The 23,333-nt window shown below is 34.8% G+C and overlaps 2 protein-coding genes and 1 long non-coding RNA gene across 6 annotated transcripts; 1 reads left to right on the top strand and 2 right to left on the bottom strand.

Annotated features, from left to right (window-relative positions):
• Positions 1-1,149: 1,149 nt before the first annotated feature.
• On the top strand, positions 1,150-10,185 carry LOC119066708. Of its 2 annotated transcripts, XR_005085786.1 has the most exons (4): positions 1,150-1,289; positions 2,107-2,254; positions 9,961-10,036; positions 10,095-10,185. It is a non-coding gene; the product is annotated as an uncharacterized LOC119066708 (long non-coding RNA). The 2 variants fall into 2 exon arrangements; XR_005085787.1 differs by lacking the exons at positions 9,961-10,036; positions 10,095-10,185 and adding an exon at positions 2,623-2,665.
• LOC119066707 (protein farnesyltransferase/geranylgeranyltransferase type-1 subunit alpha) lies at positions 1,473-3,102 on the bottom strand. 2 transcript variants are annotated; one of them, XM_037169310.1, is made up of 5 exons: positions 2,993-3,102; positions 2,755-2,916; positions 2,300-2,654; positions 1,984-2,224; positions 1,473-1,918 (listed from the first exon to the last, which is right to left on the bottom strand). In XM_037169310.1, the coding sequence occupies exons 2-5, from the start codon at positions 2,897-2,899 to the stop codon at positions 1,619-1,621; spliced, it is 1,041 nt and encodes a 346-aa protein (XP_037025205.1). In that variant the 5' UTR covers positions 2,900-2,916; positions 2,993-3,102; the 3' UTR covers positions 1,473-1,618. The 2 variants fall into 2 exon arrangements, with proteins under 2 accessions (XP_037025205.1, XP_037025203.1); XM_037169308.1 differs by having other exon boundaries at positions 2,755-3,035.
• On the bottom strand, positions 7,988-22,161 carry LOC119066706. 2 transcript variants are annotated; one of them, XM_037169307.1, is made up of 7 exons: positions 21,318-22,161; positions 13,663-13,766; positions 10,089-10,205; positions 9,785-10,029; positions 9,481-9,717; positions 9,012-9,417; positions 7,988-8,929 (listed from the first exon to the last, which is right to left on the bottom strand). In XM_037169307.1, exons 2-6 carry the CDS (start codon positions 13,762-13,764, stop codon positions 9,012-9,014), a joined length of 1,107 nt encoding a protein of 368 aa, XP_037025202.1. In that variant the 5' UTR covers positions 13,765-13,766; positions 21,318-22,161; the 3' UTR covers positions 7,988-8,929. The 2 variants fall into 2 exon arrangements, with proteins under 2 accessions (XP_037025202.1, XP_037025201.1); XM_037169306.1 differs by having other exon boundaries at positions 7,988-9,417.
• Positions 22,162-23,333: the final 1,172 nt, after the last annotated feature.

Raw genomic sequence — 23,333 nt, 5'->3', positions numbered from 1 at the left:
CGTACTACTCGCTACCCTTCGAGCAGTCCATACAAATTACAAAGTAGGTCCCAATCCATTTATAAAAGGAATTTGATCCTATGATGTGCATTAGTTTCGCGCTGAACTCCTGATTTGGTAGGAGCCCTAAATTCTATAGTTTTTGGCTGTTGTGACGCATTTTGTGTCTTAGATTTATGCAGCTACTGGCTTGGCGTGTGGATTCCTGCCACCTCGAGACTGTCAGTTTTCGTCAGTAATTCATTATTCAAACAGAGCGGACTATTTTCACGTGAAATAACTTCACTCTGGTACATAATATCCATGAAATGTCATAGCAGTGAAGTTAGTTCATAAAAAATAGATCGCTGACATTAGTGTAAATGGTGTAAATGTTAGAAATTTACGAAAATCTATTGCATTTGAGCTTTAGTTTTCAAACATCATTTCCCTATTATTTAATTTTAGCCGAGGTAACTATAGGGGCGGAGGTAATTCCATACATAACCGAATCAGATGTGCAGTGGCACGAAAGTTTGCTATAAACGTCATATCTCCCTTTCTTTAAAATCACAAAATTGCTTAGAAACCTGAGCCATCCAATGAATGTACAAACCAGGTATGGTCTGTCCTTGCAAACCGGAGAACATAGCGATTTCATATAAACAAACTCAAGTGCCATGAGAGGTAAGTTTGTTTATATGAAATCGCTATGTCCTCCGCTCCATACAAAGTTTGACATTCGACCATACCTTGTGTTGACGTTCATTGGAGCCATCGGCTTTGTGATAGGCACAAGATTTTGAGAAACACACGTAAATCATAGTCAACCATTCTTTAAAAAAAGGTGTCATTAGCATCGAACTATTGTGCTAGGCCGCACGTCTGAATTACCTCCGCCTTGATTTTAGCTTCGTAACTTCATTTTCTGGTACATACAGGTCTGGTTCTATGTTCACATTAGAGTGTTATTGTCTATAAAATGCCCGGCTAAAGAATGACGTAAGTCTTCATCTTCAATAATTCCTCTACGCCAATCAAGATCAATCGAACGTACACAAAAAATAAACTAGAAGATCCTCAACTATCCCATGAACGAAATGTACATTCCATCCATGTTCCACACCGATATTTTAAAGAGAGTTTGAAGAAAATGAATGAATCATCGAAAATAAAGAGATACATACCGTTGTACACACACACACACATACATACTCATATCTCACTGCTGTTTTGACATTTCGCAGTGCACAAACAAATCATTCAAGAACACATCCAAGTAAAACAACAAATACATAATTAGGCAAAAGGTAAGGCTTTATACGATTGCATATTTGCTTGACACAGCAAATACACTATACAAATATTAATTTTGTGGACGTGATAATACGAAGACGTTTCTTTTAATTAAATTGATATCGTTCTGCCATCAAACAAACAATGAGTGAGTAACAAAGATAAGAACGAACAGGAATTGATAATAAGAGAGAACGTTTTGTTGTTTGGTTGGACTTCTTTTTATTATTCAAATGAATGAGGGTTGGCCTCGTCACAGATTGTGATGAGATTGGAATTCAAACTTTATTTTGTGTGAAACTAAAATGAAACGAAAATGGCAAAATCATTGTAAACGACCCCATTATACCACAAACGGTTCGTTTTCACTGTCTACGACCGGCGATTTCTTATTGTTTGCCGTACGTCTGTCCATTTGAATTTTAAAATTTCCGGCCACATATTCCCAATATTTTTCACGAATCTTATCCACATCGGTCGCCATCATCTTACAGTAATCGAAAACTTTCTTTGACAATTCTTCGACGTTATCCTCGTCGGTGTTGCCCCGAATGCACTTCTCTTCGTACAAGTCGATTAGGAAAGCGATGAGATGCGGAGATCGGACACCAGCTGTGTATAATTCTTCACAGAAATCGACTACCTGGAAGTGACATCAATTTTTTGAGTTATTCTCTCGGTATCGCTTAGGTCGATATGTGTCATTACCTCCGGAAATTGATCCATTGTACCATCTCCTTGTTGAAGTAATCCTCGCAGGAAATTCCATGTGCTCTCATTGTTCTTCACAAAATGGATCCGCATTTTTACATAGTTTATCTCGCGTTGCAGCACATCCGTCGTAAATCCGGTGTGTTTAAGTACGAAAAACCGTTGGTTCCAAGCGGAATTATTTCGAACATCCTCCGAGATCAGGCGGTCAACGTAGGTCAGCTCATCATCGAACAAGCTAACAATCCAAAGAAAAACCAAAGTCGGGGTAAGTTCTGCATGCCAGATACGAAAATCAAATTCAATTTTTTACCTGTAAGTCTTAATAGCCCATTGTCTGTGTTGCCATGCATGATAATTTTTAGCGTCCATATTGAGAACGTCTTCGGTGAGCCGAAGTTCCTTATCCGGATTGCTCAGCCATTCGACAATAACGCGTCTGTGATGCCACACCTGATAGTTCTTTGGATTGTCCAGAATGACCTCCTCCGAATAATCCAATTCATTTTCTAAATCCAAATTCAATGCCTTGATAATGTCTCGCCGATACTGCCACACCGTGTAATTGGCAGCATTCAATCGTAATGCATCTTTGGTCAAATCTAATGCTCGCAACGATTTCTCTTGTTTGGACAGAATTGCACGGAAGTAATCGTAAACGTCTTTGACTAACGAAAAATAAGAAGAAAAAGTCGGATAACAATCGACAGAAGGCACAGAAGGTCACTTCACTTCCTATTCGACGGTTTCATTTTTTCTCTCACTTACATTTTTCACTATACGCAATCAAAACAACTGGATTTTGGCCATCATCTTGTTCGATGGGTATGACATCAGCCCATTCTTTGCGTTCCGAATATGGGACGTGGTCTGGAGCCAAATCCTCATCGGAACTGCAATCGCCAGTGCTCATTTCAAAAACGAACCGATTTTTCAACGTTAACGAAATGAAATGAAAATAAAAGTTTAGTTAACTGTTCGATGTTTTCGTGTGTGCTGTCAATACCGCTCTTGACTAATGTGAAATGAACGCCCTGAATGAATCTTCTGTTTTTTTATCTGACTCAAATTTTTACTTTTTGTTTTGTCAAAATGATACGGGACGTCACGTAGTTCACAGATTTATGTTTAGATGGCACATTTACATTTGCTGGGTGATTCAACGGCGGGCTCTATTTAAAATAGAGAGATTTCTATATGAGAGTAACTGGTCATTTAGAGAACGAAGTATGGGCGATGTATAGTGTCAAAATTGACAGAATTCTTTTGTTCTAATGTCAATTTTGACACTATACGTTGCCTATACCAAGGTTCTGAAAGAACAGGTTAAGACACCCACGAGGGCGGCTGGCCCACAAATTTTGACAAAGAGATGCTATTTATTGAAGAAAAAGAATAGTTTTTATCAGGTTGACATTTCAAACAATCTGTATTGAGTATGTTCAATAAATAGCATCTATTTGTCAAAATTTGTGTGTCACTGCCTTCGTGATCAACTCAGATGTGTCTTAACCTGTTCTTTCAGAACCTTGGCCTATACGTCGATCTCTAACTGCACAGTAAATCCTCGCTGTTTGTGACAATAGAGTGTTAAAAGAGAGTAGAAATTTTAATGTATCACCTATCGAGCTCAGTTAAACTACTTGGTTTTTTCTCCTGTTTTTTTTTGCTCTTTAACACTCTTATAACTTTCTTTGAAAACTTTCAACATATGCCATTATTTCGTGAAAAATCCCTCTACAGTGTTGGAAGAGCGTAAAAACAGGGTATAAAACCACTTAATTTAACTGAGCTCGATGGGTGATATGGCAAAATGTCTCTCTTTTTAGGTTGTATAAAGGGCTAAAAGAGAATGTCAAAAAAAATATTCACCCATCGAGCTCAGTTAAATTAACTGGTTCATGCATATTTGATGCATATTCGCAGATCAAACCATAGACTGTTATGATCAGAGCGAGAGAACCGAAGACTAGTTAATTATAACTTACCTTGGGGTACTTGTCAAAATATTTCTTTCTCTTTCATCATAACACTCTATCTTGACTTGTACTCTAAAATTGCAGTTTTTATCACTTATTACAAAATGTACTACATGGCTCTCGATGGATTAAGATCAAATGAAGTAATAGATTCAGTAACTAACCTAATTGATATGCTTGTCGTCTTTGAATGTAGTTCCTGGAGTAGTATAGATTAAGGTCACAGTATTGTAATCCAGGCAGCGACGATGATAAATGAAACAAATTAACGATTTCATAACTCTACCTTTTTATTAAAGTTTCAGTAAATTTTTTTTCCAATTCTAACTAGAAGTAAATTGAATTGAGAAAGCGAAACTAAGAATTATAGTGACATTTTGCCTTTTGTACTATAATTTTAGAAAAATTATCTCTTTCATCTCACATTTTCAATTTAATTTTGGTTTATTACATTATTTCAACAGCTGATTTTGCTAGAATATGTAGTAACATGAAAATGGACAATTCTATTTTGCGTTTCATTTTTTTTAAATACAAATATTTTGTGTGTGTAATTCACTGTTTCTATTTCTAAAAAATTTTCCGCTAAAAAATAATTGCAACTCGTCAAAGAAAAAATGCAAAGTACAGGCTATCCACCCACGACTCTTTGTTTGTAATTCATTTGAAAAAGATATTTTCCCAATTTTCGCTAGGTTATTAAAAGGTCGGAAAGGCCTTTTTTTCTTCAATTTATATAATCGTTTGTCGAAGCATTTTGTATTTTTTTTAAATTCTTTTTTGAATTCGAATTTACGTATTGAACGCCAGATCACTTTACAACTTAGGAAGTTTTTGCAATTCAGAATTCTATGAGAACATGCCACTGCAAATTGTGTTCAGAAAGATAAAACTTTTAAATTTAAGAAATCTTCAATAGGGATGGTATTTTTTTTTCTGTTTGAACGTATAAGAAGACCTGTACAATCCGAAACATCTCAGATGATCTATAATGTCAAGATTCTTGACTCAATAATTATAGAATAAATTATTGCCCAATAACTTTATGATGATGATATGAGTTTTGAATGGAAAAGTTATCCATTGAGCTTTTCCTTCTATGCAGCATCGAAATTGGGATCACGTCGTTATTGCGACGAGACTTTTATTATATTCCTTACAAACTTAAGACATTTCTTCGAGTGGAAAGCATGTGAATCGACTTTTATTTTCCATTTTCCATTTTAAAATTTAAACTTGATCACAGAGGCTTCTTTCATGGAAGTAATTTTCATTTTTATCCAGTCCATTTCCCATATACATGTAATGCTATCAAAATGCTGTAAAATAATGGTAATCCTAATTTTCGTCGTTTCGTAGCTTTACATCCAGCCGCGTGTATAACACAAACTTCAATTTATTAATAGTATCCTAAATATTTTATAAATTCATTAGTTTTCGCATTAAACTTCTTGTTCCATTAGTACATCAATTTTTTTTTGTTTTTTTTTAAATAATTTTGAAGAAATTCAAAGATATGACTAAGTATAAAGCACAATATTAACTTCATTTTTAGTTTTTTTTTTAGTTTTGTTAAATTTAACTCTTTTTCACTAATTTTCTTTTAAATCAAAATTGAGTAAATTGACAAGATGAAGCGACGTAAATTTACTTTCAATTTTATGACTGATCATTGATCTGTGTTGATTCTGATTTTTTGTTGGTAATGATTTAGATTTTATTATACCTTCCGTCTGTGCAATTGTTACATACAATAGTAGCGGTATGCAATACTCAAACATCCCGGTATATAAAACTATGCTCGCCACATTAATCGTGAAAATATTATAGGATCATCCATCAATCTCCGACCTTCAACGCAGATGGGTCCGATCAAGGACTTAAATCAGGCTACAAATATCACACTTGTAACTGCTATTTATAGCTGCTGTGTTACTCATAAAACATTCGTTATTTACAGGGCCGATTTTTGAGAAAATATTTTCTATCGAATTTTCTTGGTTTTCTGGAAGTTTCTTGAAAACTTTCTCGAATTTCTCTAAAAGCAATTTCAGGAAAATTCGAGAAAGTCAATAAATTTCAAGAAAATATTTTTTCGAAAGCAGACTTTGGTTGTTTGAATGGTGCAACGCGAGGCAACGTAAAGATAGACGAATTTTTGCATTACTCTTTCTTATTCTCTCGCAGCCTTTACTGTATCCACTGCTGGATATATAGGCCTCACACTTAGGGGATATGTAGCCATTGAAACACCATGCTGGCTAGTTTTGTATTACTGTCCAAGTGAAAAGATGTGGATATATCATAAAGGTCTGAATCTCCACATAAAAAATTTATTCTTCTTTTTTTGTTTGGAGATAGTGTGGTAAAAAATCTCGAAAAAAAGGAGGACGGAATTTATGGATGATCCCTATCTCTGTGTGACATACACTCCGACACTACGATTTGAGATACCTTTTCACAGTTATTGTGCAGCATCATGAACAGCTAGTATTTAGTCTCTTCTACGACTATAAATAATCTATTTAAAAAAATCAAATAAAAAATTAATTTTGATGAAGAAAAGAACCGAGTCACAAAACAAACTTCTAAATTATCGTTAAATTCGTGGAAAGCTTAAACTAAACTCAATTTATCAATTTTTTTTTCACGTTTTTTTTTTCTATATTTGAGACATTTTTCTTTTTCTTTTTTAATTTCAATAAGTAATTGTGTGGTTGCCTAGTTAATGTACAATTTTATTCATTTTTTTTTTACTTTTTTTGTTCAATTTTAATTTTTTTCATATACAAAATAACTAAGGCTTAAGCTAGAAAGTAGTTCAATGTATATAAAATATATAGGTTTCTTGTTTTGGTTTGTTAAATATCTACAATTTTAGTAAGTACGAATTTATTAAAAATGCTTCACACGTTAGCTTTGAAGTGGTAATTCTTTTTTTATTAAATTCTTTTTTTTATAGATATAGCTGGATAGCTGGGATTTTAAATGAATAAAAAAAATCTTTTACTTCACATTTTCGTGCACCAGTTTCTCCGTTTCAATCACTCCATTTTCAATCTCTTATAAATATTATCGCAAACGATTCGATGTATTAGCAGACAAAGTGATAATAGAGTTACAATACTGTAGGGTAAGGTCTGCCAAGTTTGAATTGCAAAAAATGAGTTCGACCACTCTACAATTTCAAAAATTTTACTACATTCCTAAAGCTAAAAGATGGCATCGGTCGAGGGTCGAGTAACAACCCATCGTCGTATAAAATCAAAAGGAAAAGTGTATTTAAACACATTTTAAAATGGGGACATCAGTATTTCAGAATTTGTAATGATATCGGTACCACAACCACGGCGTTTTATCACCATGCTAAATAATTTAAGAAACATGTAGACGAGCGAAAGGAACTGAACAGCTCTCTCATAACTAGTGAAACAACCACAAAAAAAATCGATTTTTCTTGAAAGTCAACACATTGGTTGTAGTTATTGCCGTCCTACCTTCTTAGAAAAGAATATTTCTAAAAAGATATCGAAAATAATTCAAACACAGGATTTAAAAATTGCCCTAATCTAGATCTTTCAACAAAGCATCGGTACCTCTTAAGAGGCATACATTTAGACGTTTTTTGAATACTGGATTTTAGTTTACCTTTGATAATATCGTTCCAGAAGAATTATTGAAAAATAAATATAAGACCGTAATGACGGCCACGAATGTGTTAGCATTCAACGGAAAATATATTTGGTTGTAGCAGTTTGACCAGTCTGAGAAAACTGATAAGTTTATGAAAATCTCGTTAAGCTCCTGACTTTTCTCAGAGCTGGTCAAACGACTACAACCAAAACTAATTTCCATTTAAAGCGAACACGTTCGTGGTCATTATTCTGATGAAAAGATATTATCAAAAATGAAATAGGAGACACACAAATGTAGGCTACAATTTTAGCTCAGTACCGGTGCCTCTTAAACGAAAATGTATCTTTAGTTCGTACACTATCCCGTATTGAATTTGTGGTTCTTCACTTCATCCACTTTACATAAGAAATTCGTTCCTATTTTTTAGTTTGATTTAAATGCTTTTAGATAGAAAAATTGCATATTGTGCGTTGCACACGCCAACCCTATAATGTTGAACGACGTAACTTAAACATTTCTAAGTTTTCAGATGATAATTCGAGTTAAAATGTCTTTCGTCTCGCAGCTGAATAAATACATCGACGTTTGTGTTCATTTGCATACTGTTGCGACATTCTTTTTCATAAAAAAGTTCTTCTGTTATTTTTAAGTGTTTTCTGATAAATCACGTAGCACTTCCGACCTAAAACTACCACCACGGCCACCTCATTAATTGAAAATGATAGAAGTTGTTGAACAGAACTTTTCTTTTGCACTTTCAGTCCGTGTAAAAACTTAGCCGAGATAAAAAATGTAAATATTTTTATTGAGTAAGGGGCCGTTCATAAATTACGTAACGCAAAAATTGATAATTTTCAGACCCCCCCCCCCGGGTCTGTAACGCTAAAATGTATGGAACTTTAAAAAAAATGTATGGACCGTAACGCCAGGTCAACACCCCCCCCCCCGGGTATTTGCGTTACGTAATTTATGAACGGCCCCTAAAATGTGCGTCATTTCAAAGCATTTATATGGAAAGATTTAGGCCAGAGAATGATGCCGAATTTGTGCGAATAAAATCCGGTTTCTCCTCACCATCTTCCCGCATCTTTCTGTTTCCCAGAAACATATAAATGCTTTGGCCAAAAACGCTAACTTGTGGATCTTAATACGGTCATTGAATTACTTAAATATTCCATTTTGGTGCTGTTAAAAGATTTTTTAAAAACAATTGAGTTTCACGTTATCGTCAGTTCGTTTTTTAACCAACCCGACAAGAGAAAGAGAAAATGGATCAAAGATTGAAGCTAACTCGTGTGTGTCAGTGTGTTGTTCGATTGGATCTCTTTTTGTTTTGTTATAGCCAACGCGGAATAATATGTTACGCTAGTTCATAAAAAAATAATAAAATTTCTAATTTATCATAATCACCTAATCGTCTCTCCCATCCTCTTCGTCAATGCCTTCGTCTCGGTCATCGTTCGATAAAACAGATACATTATCAACCGTCTCATTGCGCATATCTTCTATCCCTTCGTCTTGTTGAGCATCATCGTCGTCGTTGTTATGGTGGTGGTTGTCATTGCCATTGGGAGCTCCATGACCATTCTCATTCTCATATGGAATATTGTCATTGTCAGCAATAACATCACCGTTGGCTTTCATCTGAATTTTATTCGGACTTAATGTAACCCGTACGGTCGCAAATGCCCGAACAAAACCTAATTTTGTATACAAATTACGGGACGCATCGTTCTCTGGACGAATCACTACAAATGGTGTGTAACCTCGACTTTTCACTCGTAGCGTTAAGGCCTGCGCCAGATGGATTCCGTACCTGTATTTAGAAGGATCAAAATTAGTTTAACAATTTCTCTCCGATTTTCCGTTCGAAACTAACCCTTTTCTGCGGTATTCGGGTCGCGTTTGCATCGAAAACATGGCACCATAATATGAATGCATCATCCATGCAGCTAGTTGGCCGTTTCCTTTCGTAAAAATACCGAAACCTGGAAGAGTTTTAACTAACTTTTCAAATGCTTCTACGCATTCGATCTCATTTGCTGGATAGAGGTCATGGATGGTATTTACATTATCAATGGTCAGTTCTCTCATTTCAACTTCTTCGGACGGTAGGCTGTACGAAAAATGTTTTCCATTAATCTTAAGATTCGAATTATTGAGCCGAGCGATTCTGTTTGTACCTTTCCAATTCCACTTCGTCTATTGGTCCCTTGCTTATATAAATATCACCCGCAAGTCGTTCCATAATGCCAAATTTCCTTCCGTAGAATGCATCCAACCGATTCATAATAGCTATGTGCGTAAAATTCAGGTACATTGGCTCTCTCCAGTCAATGAGTATATCCTCTGTTTCCAGCAAGTCTACGCATTCGATTCGTTCGCTTGGACAGAATATTCCAAAACTTCCATAAATATTGTTTTTGGGCTGAAAGGTTTTGGTTGTTAATTTAGTGGTCCGCCCGTCTTTTGATTATATCGTCTTACCGTTAGAGTACATCCGGGAAAGTGCAAGCAAATTGGATCTTCCGGCCAATTTTTCGATACATAAAAATAGAACTGCCAGACACCGTCATTCAGGTACGTTTTAATTGTTTGATGGAACTGAAATAGAAGTAAAAAAATTCAAACTCAATTGGTACATTAATATACTACTAACGACACTATGGCATACTCGGTATGGCCTTCAAACGAAATACAGGGGACGTCAATGAAAATTAGACATGAATTGGCTTCAGCTGGTACTCTTTGTATGACTGATCATAGGACATAGTTAAACGAGCGTGGTAGTGGTAAAACCGTATAAGGACGTATGAACAGCTTTGTTTGCTTGAGTGGACGAACTTAAAAACAGCTGAAGCAAGTAATGTCTAAATTTCAATGGGATTCCACATTCTATGAGAAAATTCAATTTAAATAACAATTTAGTCGACTCACTCAGTCCAGAGTTAAATATTTGACACAGAAACTCTGAACTCGAAGAGTAACGGCATAAGATTGCTCTTAGTTATGGTAGACAGTAATACACTGTTGTTATTTCTATTCAATGATCTGAGTTTAAGAAAAACGAAATATAGTTTGGTTGCGATTTGTAGAATGGTTGACAAAGTACTCAATAAACTTTGCACCTAGAGTAGAAGTGGGTGGGATAAATCCTCCGTTGGGCATGTTGTGACATTGCACCTAATTCGGAGAACAATAATTATTTTCAAAAGTTTTCTATTGAAACAAATGAAGGACAAGATTTTGTATCAATTTGAAAATGTTTTCCGTCTATAAAAGGCTGTTAAATAAAAGCCATATCTGAAGACTTTACATAAGTTCTCAACAAAGTTCTATTAATCAAGCTTAATATGGACCGGTGTAACGATAACATTCTATAAAATGTCCATAGAACACGACCTTACCCTTGGCTAACATTGCGCCAAGATGACGCAACAGTACATACAGAGTGACCAGGGCTGGCTTTAATAATACAATATGGAAAAGTTAATTATTTAAAATAAATAATAAATAAATGGAAAACAACGAATTTTCTAGCATACGATGTACGCAATATGTCGCATAGCCTATCGTGTGCATGTTATTACAGCAATGTTTCGTGCTAGGAAGCCATATCCACCGTAAACAACGGTCGATGTGTGTGGCTATATCACGGCTGGCCGTCCAGTATACAATAGACTTCCATGTCAAGGTTAAAATAGTTGGCTCCGTTTTTCCTTCTTAAAAACACGTTTCATTTCAAAAGAAATTAATCGAAAAACCTTTGTTATGCTAAATAGGGAAATGTTAACTGGCAATTTTTGTGGGCATGGGGGTGTATTTTTTCGAAATATTTTTTCTTTATTTATTTTAGGGCTCTGATATTTGTAAATTGACATTTATAGTTGTCGAAAGCACGTTAAATGGCAAAAAAGAAATATTTGTGTATAGCAACTGGAACTTCGAATTTATTTGGATTTTTTGCCTTTTTCTTTTTCCTTTTGTCAGACTCATTCAAATTCACTTCGATAGTTTACTCACGACAGACTTAATATGTATTAATTATGCAAGAAAATAACTGTTGCTGGTAAACTCAAGAAAGATGTGTAGATTTGACGCTAATTATTACTGTTGTTTAGTAGAAACAGACAAATTAGCGGGTGCTGTGCCATTGGGAATAATTAAGAGAATACCTATGTAATAACTGCATAGCTGTTATATGCATCAATTGCGTAGCTAGAATCCAGAGCAACGTTTACCCATTCACAACCGGCATATCGCTTGTATAAAATCATTAAATCAGTTACTTCTCTTTGCTAATTCTATCGATGTAAAATCTTGTACTTCATTAGTTTTAACATATTTTTTCCATAAAAGAGAACACTCGCCAGTGTCAATAGCTTATTTTCGTCGTGGTTGTCGTTAGCAGATGACAAGTCGTTTCTGAAAGGTTGGTGCTTCATCTGTTGCCCCGTACACATGAACCACCGGAACCACGCTTCGAAGTATGCAAATACTCTGTGAGGAAAGTTAGGTGCTTAATTGATATCTCGCCTAAATGAAGGCTGGACATAATGGGCACAAATTCATCGTATTGGGTTACGACATACGAGTCATTCAATGTGTACATCGTTGCAGCCACTAAACATACTGCAACTACCCAAATTATGAAATTTGAGTGAACTTTAGGACGTTACCAATGCGACATTATCGCTATAAAAATTCCATGTGGAATTGTCTGACACGGGATATCATATTGTACATCACATAAATTGACCTACCAATCTTTTTATTATCAAATTATTTGCATATTAAATGCCTATATGCTGACGTTATGTATCTAAATTCTGATTATTTGTAGAAACCAGTAATTTATTGCATTATCCAATTTATTGGCGAAGTTATCACGTAAATAAACAATTTATCGGTGCCAATAATAAATTAAGATAAAAGTTTGACTATTAAGGGGAATTGTTTTTCATTTTTCGTTTTGTTTTTTATCGTCAACGGCGAGAAAAAGCTGGTTATGAGAAACGTCCAATAATTTTTTGTTTGTGTGAAGTGAATACTATTTCAACTAAAATGTGTTTCGATTGCCAGAACATGCCAAAATTGTGATTTTTGTAAGGAAATAACAAAAACGCTAATTAGGAGAACCCGTCGCGAGTTTACTGAATTGCGTACCGAAAATGTTTCTTCCCTCAGAGAATTGCAAACAACGCGTTTTGCAAAACTCGATTTCAATAGACAAAATAAATGTATGAAAATCGCTGCTGTAATGAGAAAATAACGTAGATTCAACCAAGGGGTAGAAGTCATAAAGGTGCTGTATGCATGCTCCGCTGTCCAAAAGAAAATTTAAAACTTTTTTGGTAGTGGACTTGCATCACGCCCGCTCACTAACGTGCATGATTTGTAATTTTTAAATTAACCTGTCACAGACGGCAACCATAATCACACATTATAATGATCCATGCATTTTCCATAGATCGATGCAAAATGTGTTACCAACAATTGTTTTAATATAAAGCTGTTGAAGACCTCACAAGGGTCAAAAGAGAAAGCTCATGGCCTATTTTCGTCGTAGTGGTCGATAACAGATCGATGTAATGCCGTGCCTGGGTCTCGATTTGATATGGTTTCTATTTATATTAATTACTCATTGCAAGAGTTTGCTTTAGTGGCAAGCCTCTCAGTCAAATTTTCGAAGCAGCTGTCTAAGCTACACAAATTTTAGATACAAGAGAGAAGCTCTGATAGACAATAGATATGTCTTCCAAATAAATCAGTAAATTTTCAGGATATGTGAGGAGAATTGATTATTATATATGTTTAATGTTAGATAACAAAACCTTTGTAGACTTGACTAAGCTTTTGAAATATAGTTCCGCAGCTGTAAGTCAGAACTGGGTGGAAAATCCAATCCGCTCTTTTATATTCAAGATAAGGTTTTTTTTTTACATTTCAACAACATAATAGATGAGTCAGTAAAGCACGTAATTCACGAACCCGTTCCGTATATGGCACAATTTTTATATCGAGTACAACCCAACACCCAAAAAAATTATAATTCACAAACCTTTAACGCTTCTGGCAAATATCGTTCCAAATACTTCAATATTTCTGGAAGCTCATTGTCTTGCACCAATCTAAAATGTTTACCCTCGGGAATGATTTCCATTTCTGAAACAAAAGAATGAAATATTTAGTTTCGTTGTGTGTATATGGGCTATGGGCTATATGGGTAAACGTGTGTGTGTATACAAATTTATGGTCAAGGTTGATTATTAAGTTACAAAATTCGTGGAGGAGAATGTTCTCCAGCATGTTCAACAATAATAACAAAAAAATCCCTTTCTCTGCTGTGAATAAGTATTTACATTGGGATAAAATTGTTCTTGCACGCGTCGTTTCAGTCGGTTTCATCATCAAAAGGTATTTTACCCTAATGTAAGGAAGAGTGGATGGACTGACGTGCCTTATTGATTTAGGAATGTTTAGATAATAATTTTTCGTTTTTCCTTTAAGAAAGATTAGAAGAATAGAAAACCAATTTCGTTAAATTAATGGATTTTCAACCCCATCCATTGTTGAAAAAAATGCAAATTTTCAATGGTAGAAAATCAAAAATTCCTCACCTCAGCTGTCCAAAACTCAATTTACATCTATAACATCAATAACGTCTAACGTCGATTACGTTAGATAACTGACCTCATTGCTAATTTTTGCTGAGGGAATCATTATTTTTACCTAAGATAACTGCATTGGTGAGCCTCTTCTGACTGAAATGTGTGTCCTTTAAATTTACATAAATTTAGCTCCTTTTTATTGGAGCGCCTTTTCCTTCACTTTTACTTAATTTTCTTAGACTTTGCCTAAATTTCGTGTTTCATAATGAACAACGAATGAGGAACCACATTCATCTAGGTAATACATATCTCCTTGATTGGCTGTATCTTATACCCACATCACTAATATATTTGTGAGGAAAAGTATTAATTTACTGATTGAATTTGAGAAGAAAAAAAATGTATTTCTTTCCATCAACAGTTCCATTAATAAAGGTAATGTGAAACTCATGGAAAACTTTCTGTAATTGTATTTCCTGTTCTAGTTGCAGGTCTCGTCTTTGACTTGGCTTACGCTATGTACTCGGAGTTCAATTTTTAAAAGTGTGAGCTATCATTGGATTATCAATAATTCAGTCAAATCAAAAATTTTACTTTTGCAAACTTTACAAAATCATCTCCGCAGTGTGTTGAATAAACATATAGCTATATCATCTTCACAAAAACAAACCGAACAGAAAGGCAAATTTAAAACGAAATTTTCTTTTCTATAAACTAAACTTGAAGATAAACAAATTCAAATTGCATTTCAAATGCAATATAGTCTTTCTGTGTCAATTTCCTTTATTTACATCAACTCCATTAACTCTGAAGCAATAAAGCAGTTCTGCACAAGATAGATACCATTTAAAATCGGAAGCGATCCGTAATGTCGACACACAGGGCAATGTCTTTTATCCATTTAGTGAAATGAATCCTTAGTAAGTTATGTAATTTTAATGAAATAATTAATTTAAATAGACAGACATCAATTTCACATGATCGTTTTCCATTGGCAAATGTAGCACATCAAAACGGTACATATAGGTGGTATACAAATGATAACATTATATAATCAATGTTTGGGGGTGTTGATGCTCATTCCATGAAAGTGATTTTCATTTATTTGTCGAACGGTCTTAATTAAATTACACCGGAAAATCAATGAAATACACAGCAGAAAAAAAATTGTCTTATTGAGAAATACGGCAACGTGACATTCGGAAATCCTCTAATAAATCACAGTAACTCTGGGATATTATTATTCCTAAATTGTAATTTACTATGTCGGTATCGATGTATATACCTTTGGTGTTTCACATATCATGTTCCTGTTTTTTTTATTCGTTTCTTTCCTGTTAAAGAAATACGCTATACTATACAGTGTATGAACCGCGTATATGAGATAAATATTCATGAAAGAAAAATGAATCGTGAAAAGCATTTTCCCTTCACCATCATCCATCAATAAATCAATATTTACATTAAACCAGCAAAATTTCAGAAATAAATTCTTTGCAACAGAAACTCTTTCACACAATTTCAATCATTTACCATCACTTTTATATCAAATATCGTTATTATACATTCATGCAGAATCGTTGCTCGTGTACCCATGTCAAAAGCCATTTCCACACATTTGTATTACACCCTTCAGCTACAAAGTTTAAAAGCCACTTTAGTTGTATGCTGTAATTACATTTGACGCATATTAAAATGTACCTATCTTAGCATAGTAGCATGTCAGTTCAAACACCATGTCAAACATCTATCAAAAAATAGGAAAAGTCTCATAATACAATCATCACCATTTCTCCATGATTAATTGGAATTTGTTGCGAACTGACCACTAATTTGCATCGACAGAGTCATGGACAAATAATGTATTTTGTAGGTAATGAGTCCTAAGTCTCAAAGTCCTAAAACCCAAAGTCGTAAAGATCAAAGTTGTAAGTCTCAAAGTACTTAAGTTTAAAGTCCTAAAGCTCAAAGCCCTAAAGCCAAAAATCCTAAAGCTCAAAGTCAAAAAGCTCGAAGTCATTAAGCCAAAAATCCTAAAGCTCAAAGTCCTAAGCTCAAAGTCCTAAAGCTCAAAGTCCTAAAGCCCAAAGTCCTAAACTTAAGGTCCTAAAACTCAAAGTCTCGAAGCTCAAAGTTCTAAACTTAAAGTCCTAAAACTCAAAATCTCAAAGCTCAAAGCCTTCACAGAACAGAAGAATCCTCTATGGTATTATTTTGTCTTTGAAAGATTTTCCGTAGCCCTCTGCGTATCCAAACTTGATTAATGAATATCAAATACACTGTTTGTGATATACAATGGTATAATTACCGAAAAAAAAACATAAGATCCAGCCCATTTTTGTCAGAAGTCTTAATTTGTAATCTCCGACCATTAGAACCACCCAAAAGAAGACGTGAAACTTTCATCGACTTGACAACCAAACCTAGAAACAGATCAGATATAGCGTAAAAACTACATCTGAAGTCCTCAAATCGTGATAGGCTCTTAATCACGTGTAACATCACCACTGCAATCTTATTGAAGCTGTCAGTAGTACCTTGAAGAAGCTGACGACCTATCCTAATGAAAATCAGTTGTTTGAAATAGCTTCCACCCAAAATTTTACTTGCTTTCCTTAAGAGGTCCCTGGTAAACGTTTCTCCTACAATTTTCCTTAAAGTGGGAAACCTATCTAGGACAGGACACATTAATATCGGTGAAACAACATAGCAACAGAACATAATATTTCCCTAGCACATTCGACTCGGTAAGCCCTCAATCGAAATTTGATACGTATAAATGTAGATATGGCATATAGAGCGTTAAGCATGCACGCTACCATGTGAGTAACATCACATTATCATAAGATAGTTTTTTTTTTCAGATATAAACATTTTACCTTCGTCAAAATGACTAAAAAATCGATAAATTTCCTATAATATGGGAATGAAATTTCGCGTGCCCGACATCAATCACATTTGCATAAATTTGAATTCTATCTTTGGGCGCATACAATAAACGGCAAATTTCGGAGTTTATGAATTATTTTTCTATAAAAATTATCGATATCATTAGACGTTTACGTCCGCAACATTAATGTTGTAATGTGGCATAATAATCATCCCAGTGATGGAATAATGAAAAAATGATTATGATTCAGGATGTGAAAGTGTTTTGTCGATGGCGTATCGAAATAAATCTGAATCTGAACCCCAAATAAAACCAAAAGCAGTGACTTCTTTCGACATACAAACCAGAAGATTTAGCTAGTGACTAGAGACACTGGCACACACATATCGTTAATATGCTTGCCGTCTGTGAAAAGTTAAACATGAACGCAAAAATTGAAAGCTGAGGAGCCTTTCAATTGACTATTGGTTCTATCTTATCAGATATAGTTGTTTAACTCTGATAGTTACAATCAACAAACTTTCATAATGTAATTTGTAGATAAAATTACTCAATTTGTCGATCACAAATGTAAAACATTGAGCATGTAATTAATTTTTAACATCATTGTAATCAGGCCAGATGTGCAGCAGACAAGCTGCATGAAATTCGAGTTAAGCCAGAAAATCAACTGAAAATTATGGTTTACAACCAAAAATTAGAAGTTATTTTACTACCTTCCCCATGCGAAAGTTGACCATTACATAGCAAGTTACCCCTGCGAAAAGGAACCATTACATGTGGACTAGCTTCGGTTAATTTTTTCATTTTCTTATGTGGAAATCAACTTTCGCATGTGACAGGAAGTAAATCAGAATACTTTGGATGCTGCCATGTAATTCATTACTTCGGAAACCACTTTGGGACCACTCACAAACTCACTCTTGTGTTTTTGACCGACTTGCTTCGGTAACTGTTTTTCGACAAGTGTAGTTGTTGTCGCCTTCGGCTCGGATGTACAAACTCTATAATTGTCGAAAAGACAGTTACCGAAGCTTTTTATTCGAAAACTCACTTGCGAGCTTGCTTTTTTCACAAAAATGTTACCTCATGTAATGAATTACTTTCGCTGTAGCTAAGTTTTTCCGTCTGGCTGGTGCATTAAATATTCTAAAACGTTTTTGGAAACATTATGACAGACATTCAGAAATGCAAAACGCAATTACTTGTTGCACTGATTTTGATAATCTTTCCAGATAATTCTATTGTGTTTAACTGGCAGTATACTCGCTTAAAGCAATGACAAAAAACGATTTTCTGAAATCTATTCAATTCTCCAAATTGTTTAATCTAACACGCAGATGAACATCAACTCAAAAATTGTATAACCTCCAGTACTCTGTACGACTTTAAGCCTCTATGCTTTAAGCCATCACACGTACATTTATTCGCTCGAGAATTATGAAATTCCTGGAAGTAACGCCAATGCATAAAATAACCAACCCCCTTCTTCCGTGTCGAATACATTATTCTACTTCATTGAATGCCAGAGTTTCGCATGCTGCAAATATATATATTTCAGAAGAGTGCAGGCAGAACGAAAAACATTAGGGAACACATCCGTTAGGGGTGTATAAATGTATAATTATTGTTGCTATTGTAAAAGGTACAATATTACCTAAGAAAAATAAATATCCAAGATTGGGTATACGGTTTGCATATAAGTGGTAGCGGCAGCTGGCTACATTTTTCCCGATAAAAACGAACATTCTGCTATTATAATATAGGTAACATCAGCATTTGGCATTGTGTTTTCTTGTACGAACCATTCCATCACGCAATACTAATAATCCTTCGTAGAAAAAAACGGATAGAGAAAAAAGGAAAAGATTCGTATCCTAAATTTAAATGTTTTTTTTTAAATAAAAATCGACCATATTGAGGTACCTGGGATCCGTTTGATTAACGACATAAAAATACATAATGAAGTGAACGTGATTACACTTGAATTTAATGTGTTTTTCGTAGCTCTTCGTTGCACTGATTTGAAATGCAATTAAGTATTGTTGTGGTGCTTAATATTATTTAATATCCCATTTCATTATTGAGATATCGAAAGATAAATTTATGTGGGCTCTGAGTATGATATGAATAACGATAAAAGATAAGAGAAATTGTGTAATATTGATAGAGGGCCCGAAAATAGTTATTTACACCACAAGGTTGAACTTCTGTTCGTCAGCAAAATTTTATGACTGAGAGAATCGCGTCACACATAAATCAATTAGTTTATGATTCACTAGAGTTGTGCATGTTAAGCATTAACAGTTCCTGTTTCTGCATGATATTCTCATCAACGAATGTTTCTGGTAAAGAATTGGCTAAAAATGAAGTTAGAGAATTTTCTATAATTTTTGATGAAATGGAACCCAATGGATTATCCTAAGAAAAGCTTCCTGAATTTAAATGGATTTTCTTGACGTTTCTTCGTATTTAAAGTTCTTTTTCCAAAGTATAGGACGAACGATGGTTCTTTTCTTAAATCATGTTTATATTCAAGTGAATTCACCACATGTGTTAATGCTCAATTAAACGCAACTGTCGATGCACAATTATGGAAATCGATGTTTCTCTCCATACAATAAATGCAACCACTGACATATTCGGTGGTCTGTGCAAACATGTTTTCTCTAAATGATATATGCAAAATGAATTATGGTTGATGCAGCCTATCCTATCACACACGATGAATAATTTCTTCCCATTTTAAAAATTGATGACTGTGGCAAAAGAGAATCTGTCATTCCTTCTAAAATTTGACATGCTGTTCAATTATATGAATGATGTCTTTATTGATGAGTCTCTTCGTGTTAACACACCATAGCCCAGTCTTGTTTGTTTGTCTGTCTCGATTGGAAGACGAATTTTTCAGTTCTTGATTATAATTCAGAAGATTATATTTTGCTGAGATTGTATAGTCATAGTCGGTTTTATGTTCTGTATTTGTATTTGTCCACTGTTTTATATATAATCTCAAAATATTGAAATCTGATACTCGATAGAATAGAAAACAGCTAAAAAAATCAATTCAAATCAGACGGTTTATCACATTCTAAGATTAACGAAAAACAATTACAGATCCAATTGTCGTAACCCGAAACTAAAAAAGAAACCTAAAAGCGTCATTTTTGCCGTCAGCAAATTTGTTAATTTATCTACAAAGACAGTCACGTTTCGCACATCATTTTCAAGCAGCGACCCACTTTGCTTAGTTGAATTACTGTGAGCCGATCGATTCAGAAAGTTTGACTTTACAACAAGGTATAAGCAATGAGGGACACGTGAGATTGAGATATCCTTGTTAGATTCCTTTTCGGACGTATTAGTCTGATCTATTGGGTCGCTCAAAATCTTTCTCTCTCTTGACATCTTTGGTGACCGAACCTTCGCATAAAATATTATATTTTCGAGATCAATACATAAGCTGCAGCTATCAACACTGAAATATATAAAAATCGTTTCACCTTATTCCTATTTGTTCCCTTCTTTTTACAGAAGACCCCTTTGTTCAAGCTACGTCGACCTTATAATAGAAAAAAAATTGAACTTTGCAGTCATTTCACTCTTTTGTGTAATTGTGTGAATAAAATGTTGGCATACACAAAAAAAATATTCTAAAGTAACTCCTGAATGACGTACCAAGTTTGCAGAGCTATCAAAATCTGTTGCAACAAAATCGATACATGCAGATGATATGTATGTAATATACATACATAAAGGTTGGCTACGATTGTCTGCCTGCAAAGAGATTTCGTACGATATTGGCTGTGCTTCGGTGTAACCCGAAAAACATAAAACTAATTAACTGGAATCAATTAAAAGTTCTCGTTTCTCTTATGGACAGAAAAACATTTAAAAAAAATAAATTTCTTTGTCTAATTCGTACTCCAACCCCTTTCATTTTGTGATTTGTTTTTTTCGCAACTTGCTTAATTGTTAATGAAATTTTATGCTAATATGGAAACTGAATAGACGATTGCTTGAAAATACAAAATTTTCCTCTTTCTTCGGTTGAAATTTTACTAAACTAACAAATGATAGAAGCCAGCCACATGCAATTATGAATGGATGGAATGGACCACCCACACAAACACGCACACATTCACCCGAAATAGCTTTGTGGGGCTGAAGAAACTCTCGCTCAAAATTATTATACCTTACGTAGTAAAAACTTACTTAAATCGTAGATGAATTTGTCGCACACTCGAACCTTTGATTAAACGAAGAAAAAAATAAACCGAAAACGAAGCAGAAAAACAACTATAGATCACAGCACCACTTTTTTCTCTCGTTACTATTCTTGCAAGAAGAACGTTCTACAACACAATAATTCGTTATCGTCTCAATCGCACAGGGTATAGGCCTTTCGGAGGAGACGGGAGGCTGCTACACGCTACTCTTCCAAGATCAAGGTGCTATATGCCTCCCAATGCCTCCACAGGCCCGTCCCCAGCCAATTATTTCTGGTTAATTAATTTGATAACTATTCCGGCACAAATCTCGACCCAGTCGAGATGGAAATGTTCGGTATGGTTTCCGTTTAACTTTCAATTAATTTAATGGAAAATCAGTTTCGACAAACTTCAATTGACAATTTTTTTTATTGCATTAACCCCCACATAGAGGTGTCTGAGATGTTAGTAATTAAAAGTGATTTTTTTTTGTTAAATTAAATTACACGAAGGCGAAGACGAACTTGGAGTCACGGGAAATTGGATTGAAAATTTGTGAGTAATCTCCGAATTTTCGCGTTTTTCTAATTTTTTTGATTTTAAATTTTTTTGCTTGTCGATATCAAGAGCCCGTTTCTTTTAACTAACTTTATTTCCACACTTTTACACTATATTGGCAAAAATATACACAACTAAATAATGCTGGTTGGGCGGTGGCAAACTATTTCGTTCTGTACGGTATTGACTGACTCGTTGACTAGCGTGGACTGAGCAGAATGAATGTATATTTTGCTTTATAGGGGGGAAAAATTGTATAATAAACATTCAACCCAGTGTCAGTGTGTGTACGACTGGTTTCGTACTAAACAACCGTCTTCTATGCTATATGTACATACGTGCTCTTTTTTGAGATTACTGCATCGGAGGGTGAGAAATTTGCACGGGTGGTGCGTCGTCGCCGCCAAGACTAAATCGATGCTATGTTGTCACGTTTGTTTGAACGGAAAATAAGGGTTATTCGAAACGATTTTCGCCAGCGGATGGAAAATTTTTTGTGAATATGGTATACACATGTGCATGAGCGGTGTATACAATGGGAAAATGTTTTCTTTGCTTTTTAGGCTCAATTACGGCAATATGTGTCTGTGAATTGAGTATGTAATACAACTGGTTAACTAGTTTGTAGTTAGGGAAGGATGGAATTCTCAATTTAAATCGTAACCTTCTTTAGTTTTCCTACACGGGTAAACTAGATTTTGATTTAAATAAGAACCTGATGATCTCACCACCCACCGAATTGCTCGGTCCAACTTGATCTAATCATGCATATATGTGTTAAGATTACACTCCGTTCATGCTTACATATTTGTAGCCTTTATTATTCACTACTGGATGTAAGCCTCCCAATGAGGATTATTTACCCATGAAATACCACACGAGCCAGTGTAGGTTGGTGAGTGTGGACTATGTGAATTCCGACCCACGCCTTTAGGTTAGCAAAGCTTTTAGGATTTTTCGTCTGGTGCTGATTATATCTGCGCCTAAAGTTAAACTTCAGATATTTGTACACAGAGTTCATTGTGAATGGGTTACGTCATTCATGTCATTCTTCTATGTACATTTCGTTGAGAGCACCAAACACCTCAACTAACCACATTATGAAGCTTTGGTCCACTTAGGAACGTTACTTTAACATTGAAGAAAAATCCTATACAGAATTTACCCTCATCGAGATATTGAACCCGGATCTTCTTGGTGGAAGGACAGTTCGTTACCACTGAGTTCCTTGCTTAGCCATTAACAAACACAATAAAAGCAATAAATCTGGTACTTCGTTTGTTTAAAGAAAACTCACGTTTGACACAAAATCTATTACTTCACAGTTGTAACAGATATTTTTACATAAGACAACGATAGTCAGAGTTCAGCGTTCATTTGCATCATCGTTGTCGATAACAGATATCTATCATGTTTAGTATTTATAAAAGTTTCTGAAAATCTGTTGCTTTTGAGACCTGAG

Source organism: Bradysia coprophila, chromosome IV (assembly GCF_014529535.1).
Source record: "Bradysia coprophila strain Holo2 chromosome IV, BU_Bcop_v1, whole genome shotgun sequence".
In the NCBI taxonomy this organism is placed as follows: Eukaryota; Metazoa; Arthropoda; class Insecta; order Diptera; family Sciaridae; genus Bradysia; species Bradysia coprophila.
This window is presented reverse-complemented; position numbering and strand designations above follow the sequence as displayed.

What these genes read in the sequence shown, in the direction of transcription:
- LOC119066707 (XM_037169310.1), bottom strand. Translation starts at nt 2,899, where the DNA reads ATGAGCACTGGCGATTGCAGTTCCGATGAGGATTTGGCTCCAGACCAC. An exon ending in TGGGCTATTAAGACTTACAG is followed by an intron (nt 2,225 to 2,299) that starts GTAAAAAATTGA and finishes TTGGATTGTTAG; the next exon opens with CTTGTTCGATGATGAGCTGA. An exon ending in CAATGGATCAATTTCCGGAG is followed by an intron (nt 1,919 to 1,983) that starts GTAATGACACAT and finishes TGTCACTTCCAG; the next exon opens with GTAGTCGATTTCTGTGAAGA.
- LOC119066706 (XM_037169306.1), bottom strand. Translation starts at nt 13,764, where the DNA reads ATGGAAATCATTCCCGAGGGTAAACATTTTAGATTGGTGCAAGACAAT. An exon ending in ATTTGCCAGAAGCGTTAAAG is followed by an intron (nt 10,206 to 13,662) that starts GTTTGTGAATTA and finishes CTTCTATTTCAG; the next exon opens with TTCCATCAAACAATTAAAAC. An exon ending in TTCCCGGATGTACTCTAACG is followed by an intron (nt 10,030 to 10,088) that starts GTAAGACGATAT and finishes AAAACCTTTCAG; the next exon opens with CCCAAAAACAATATTTATGG.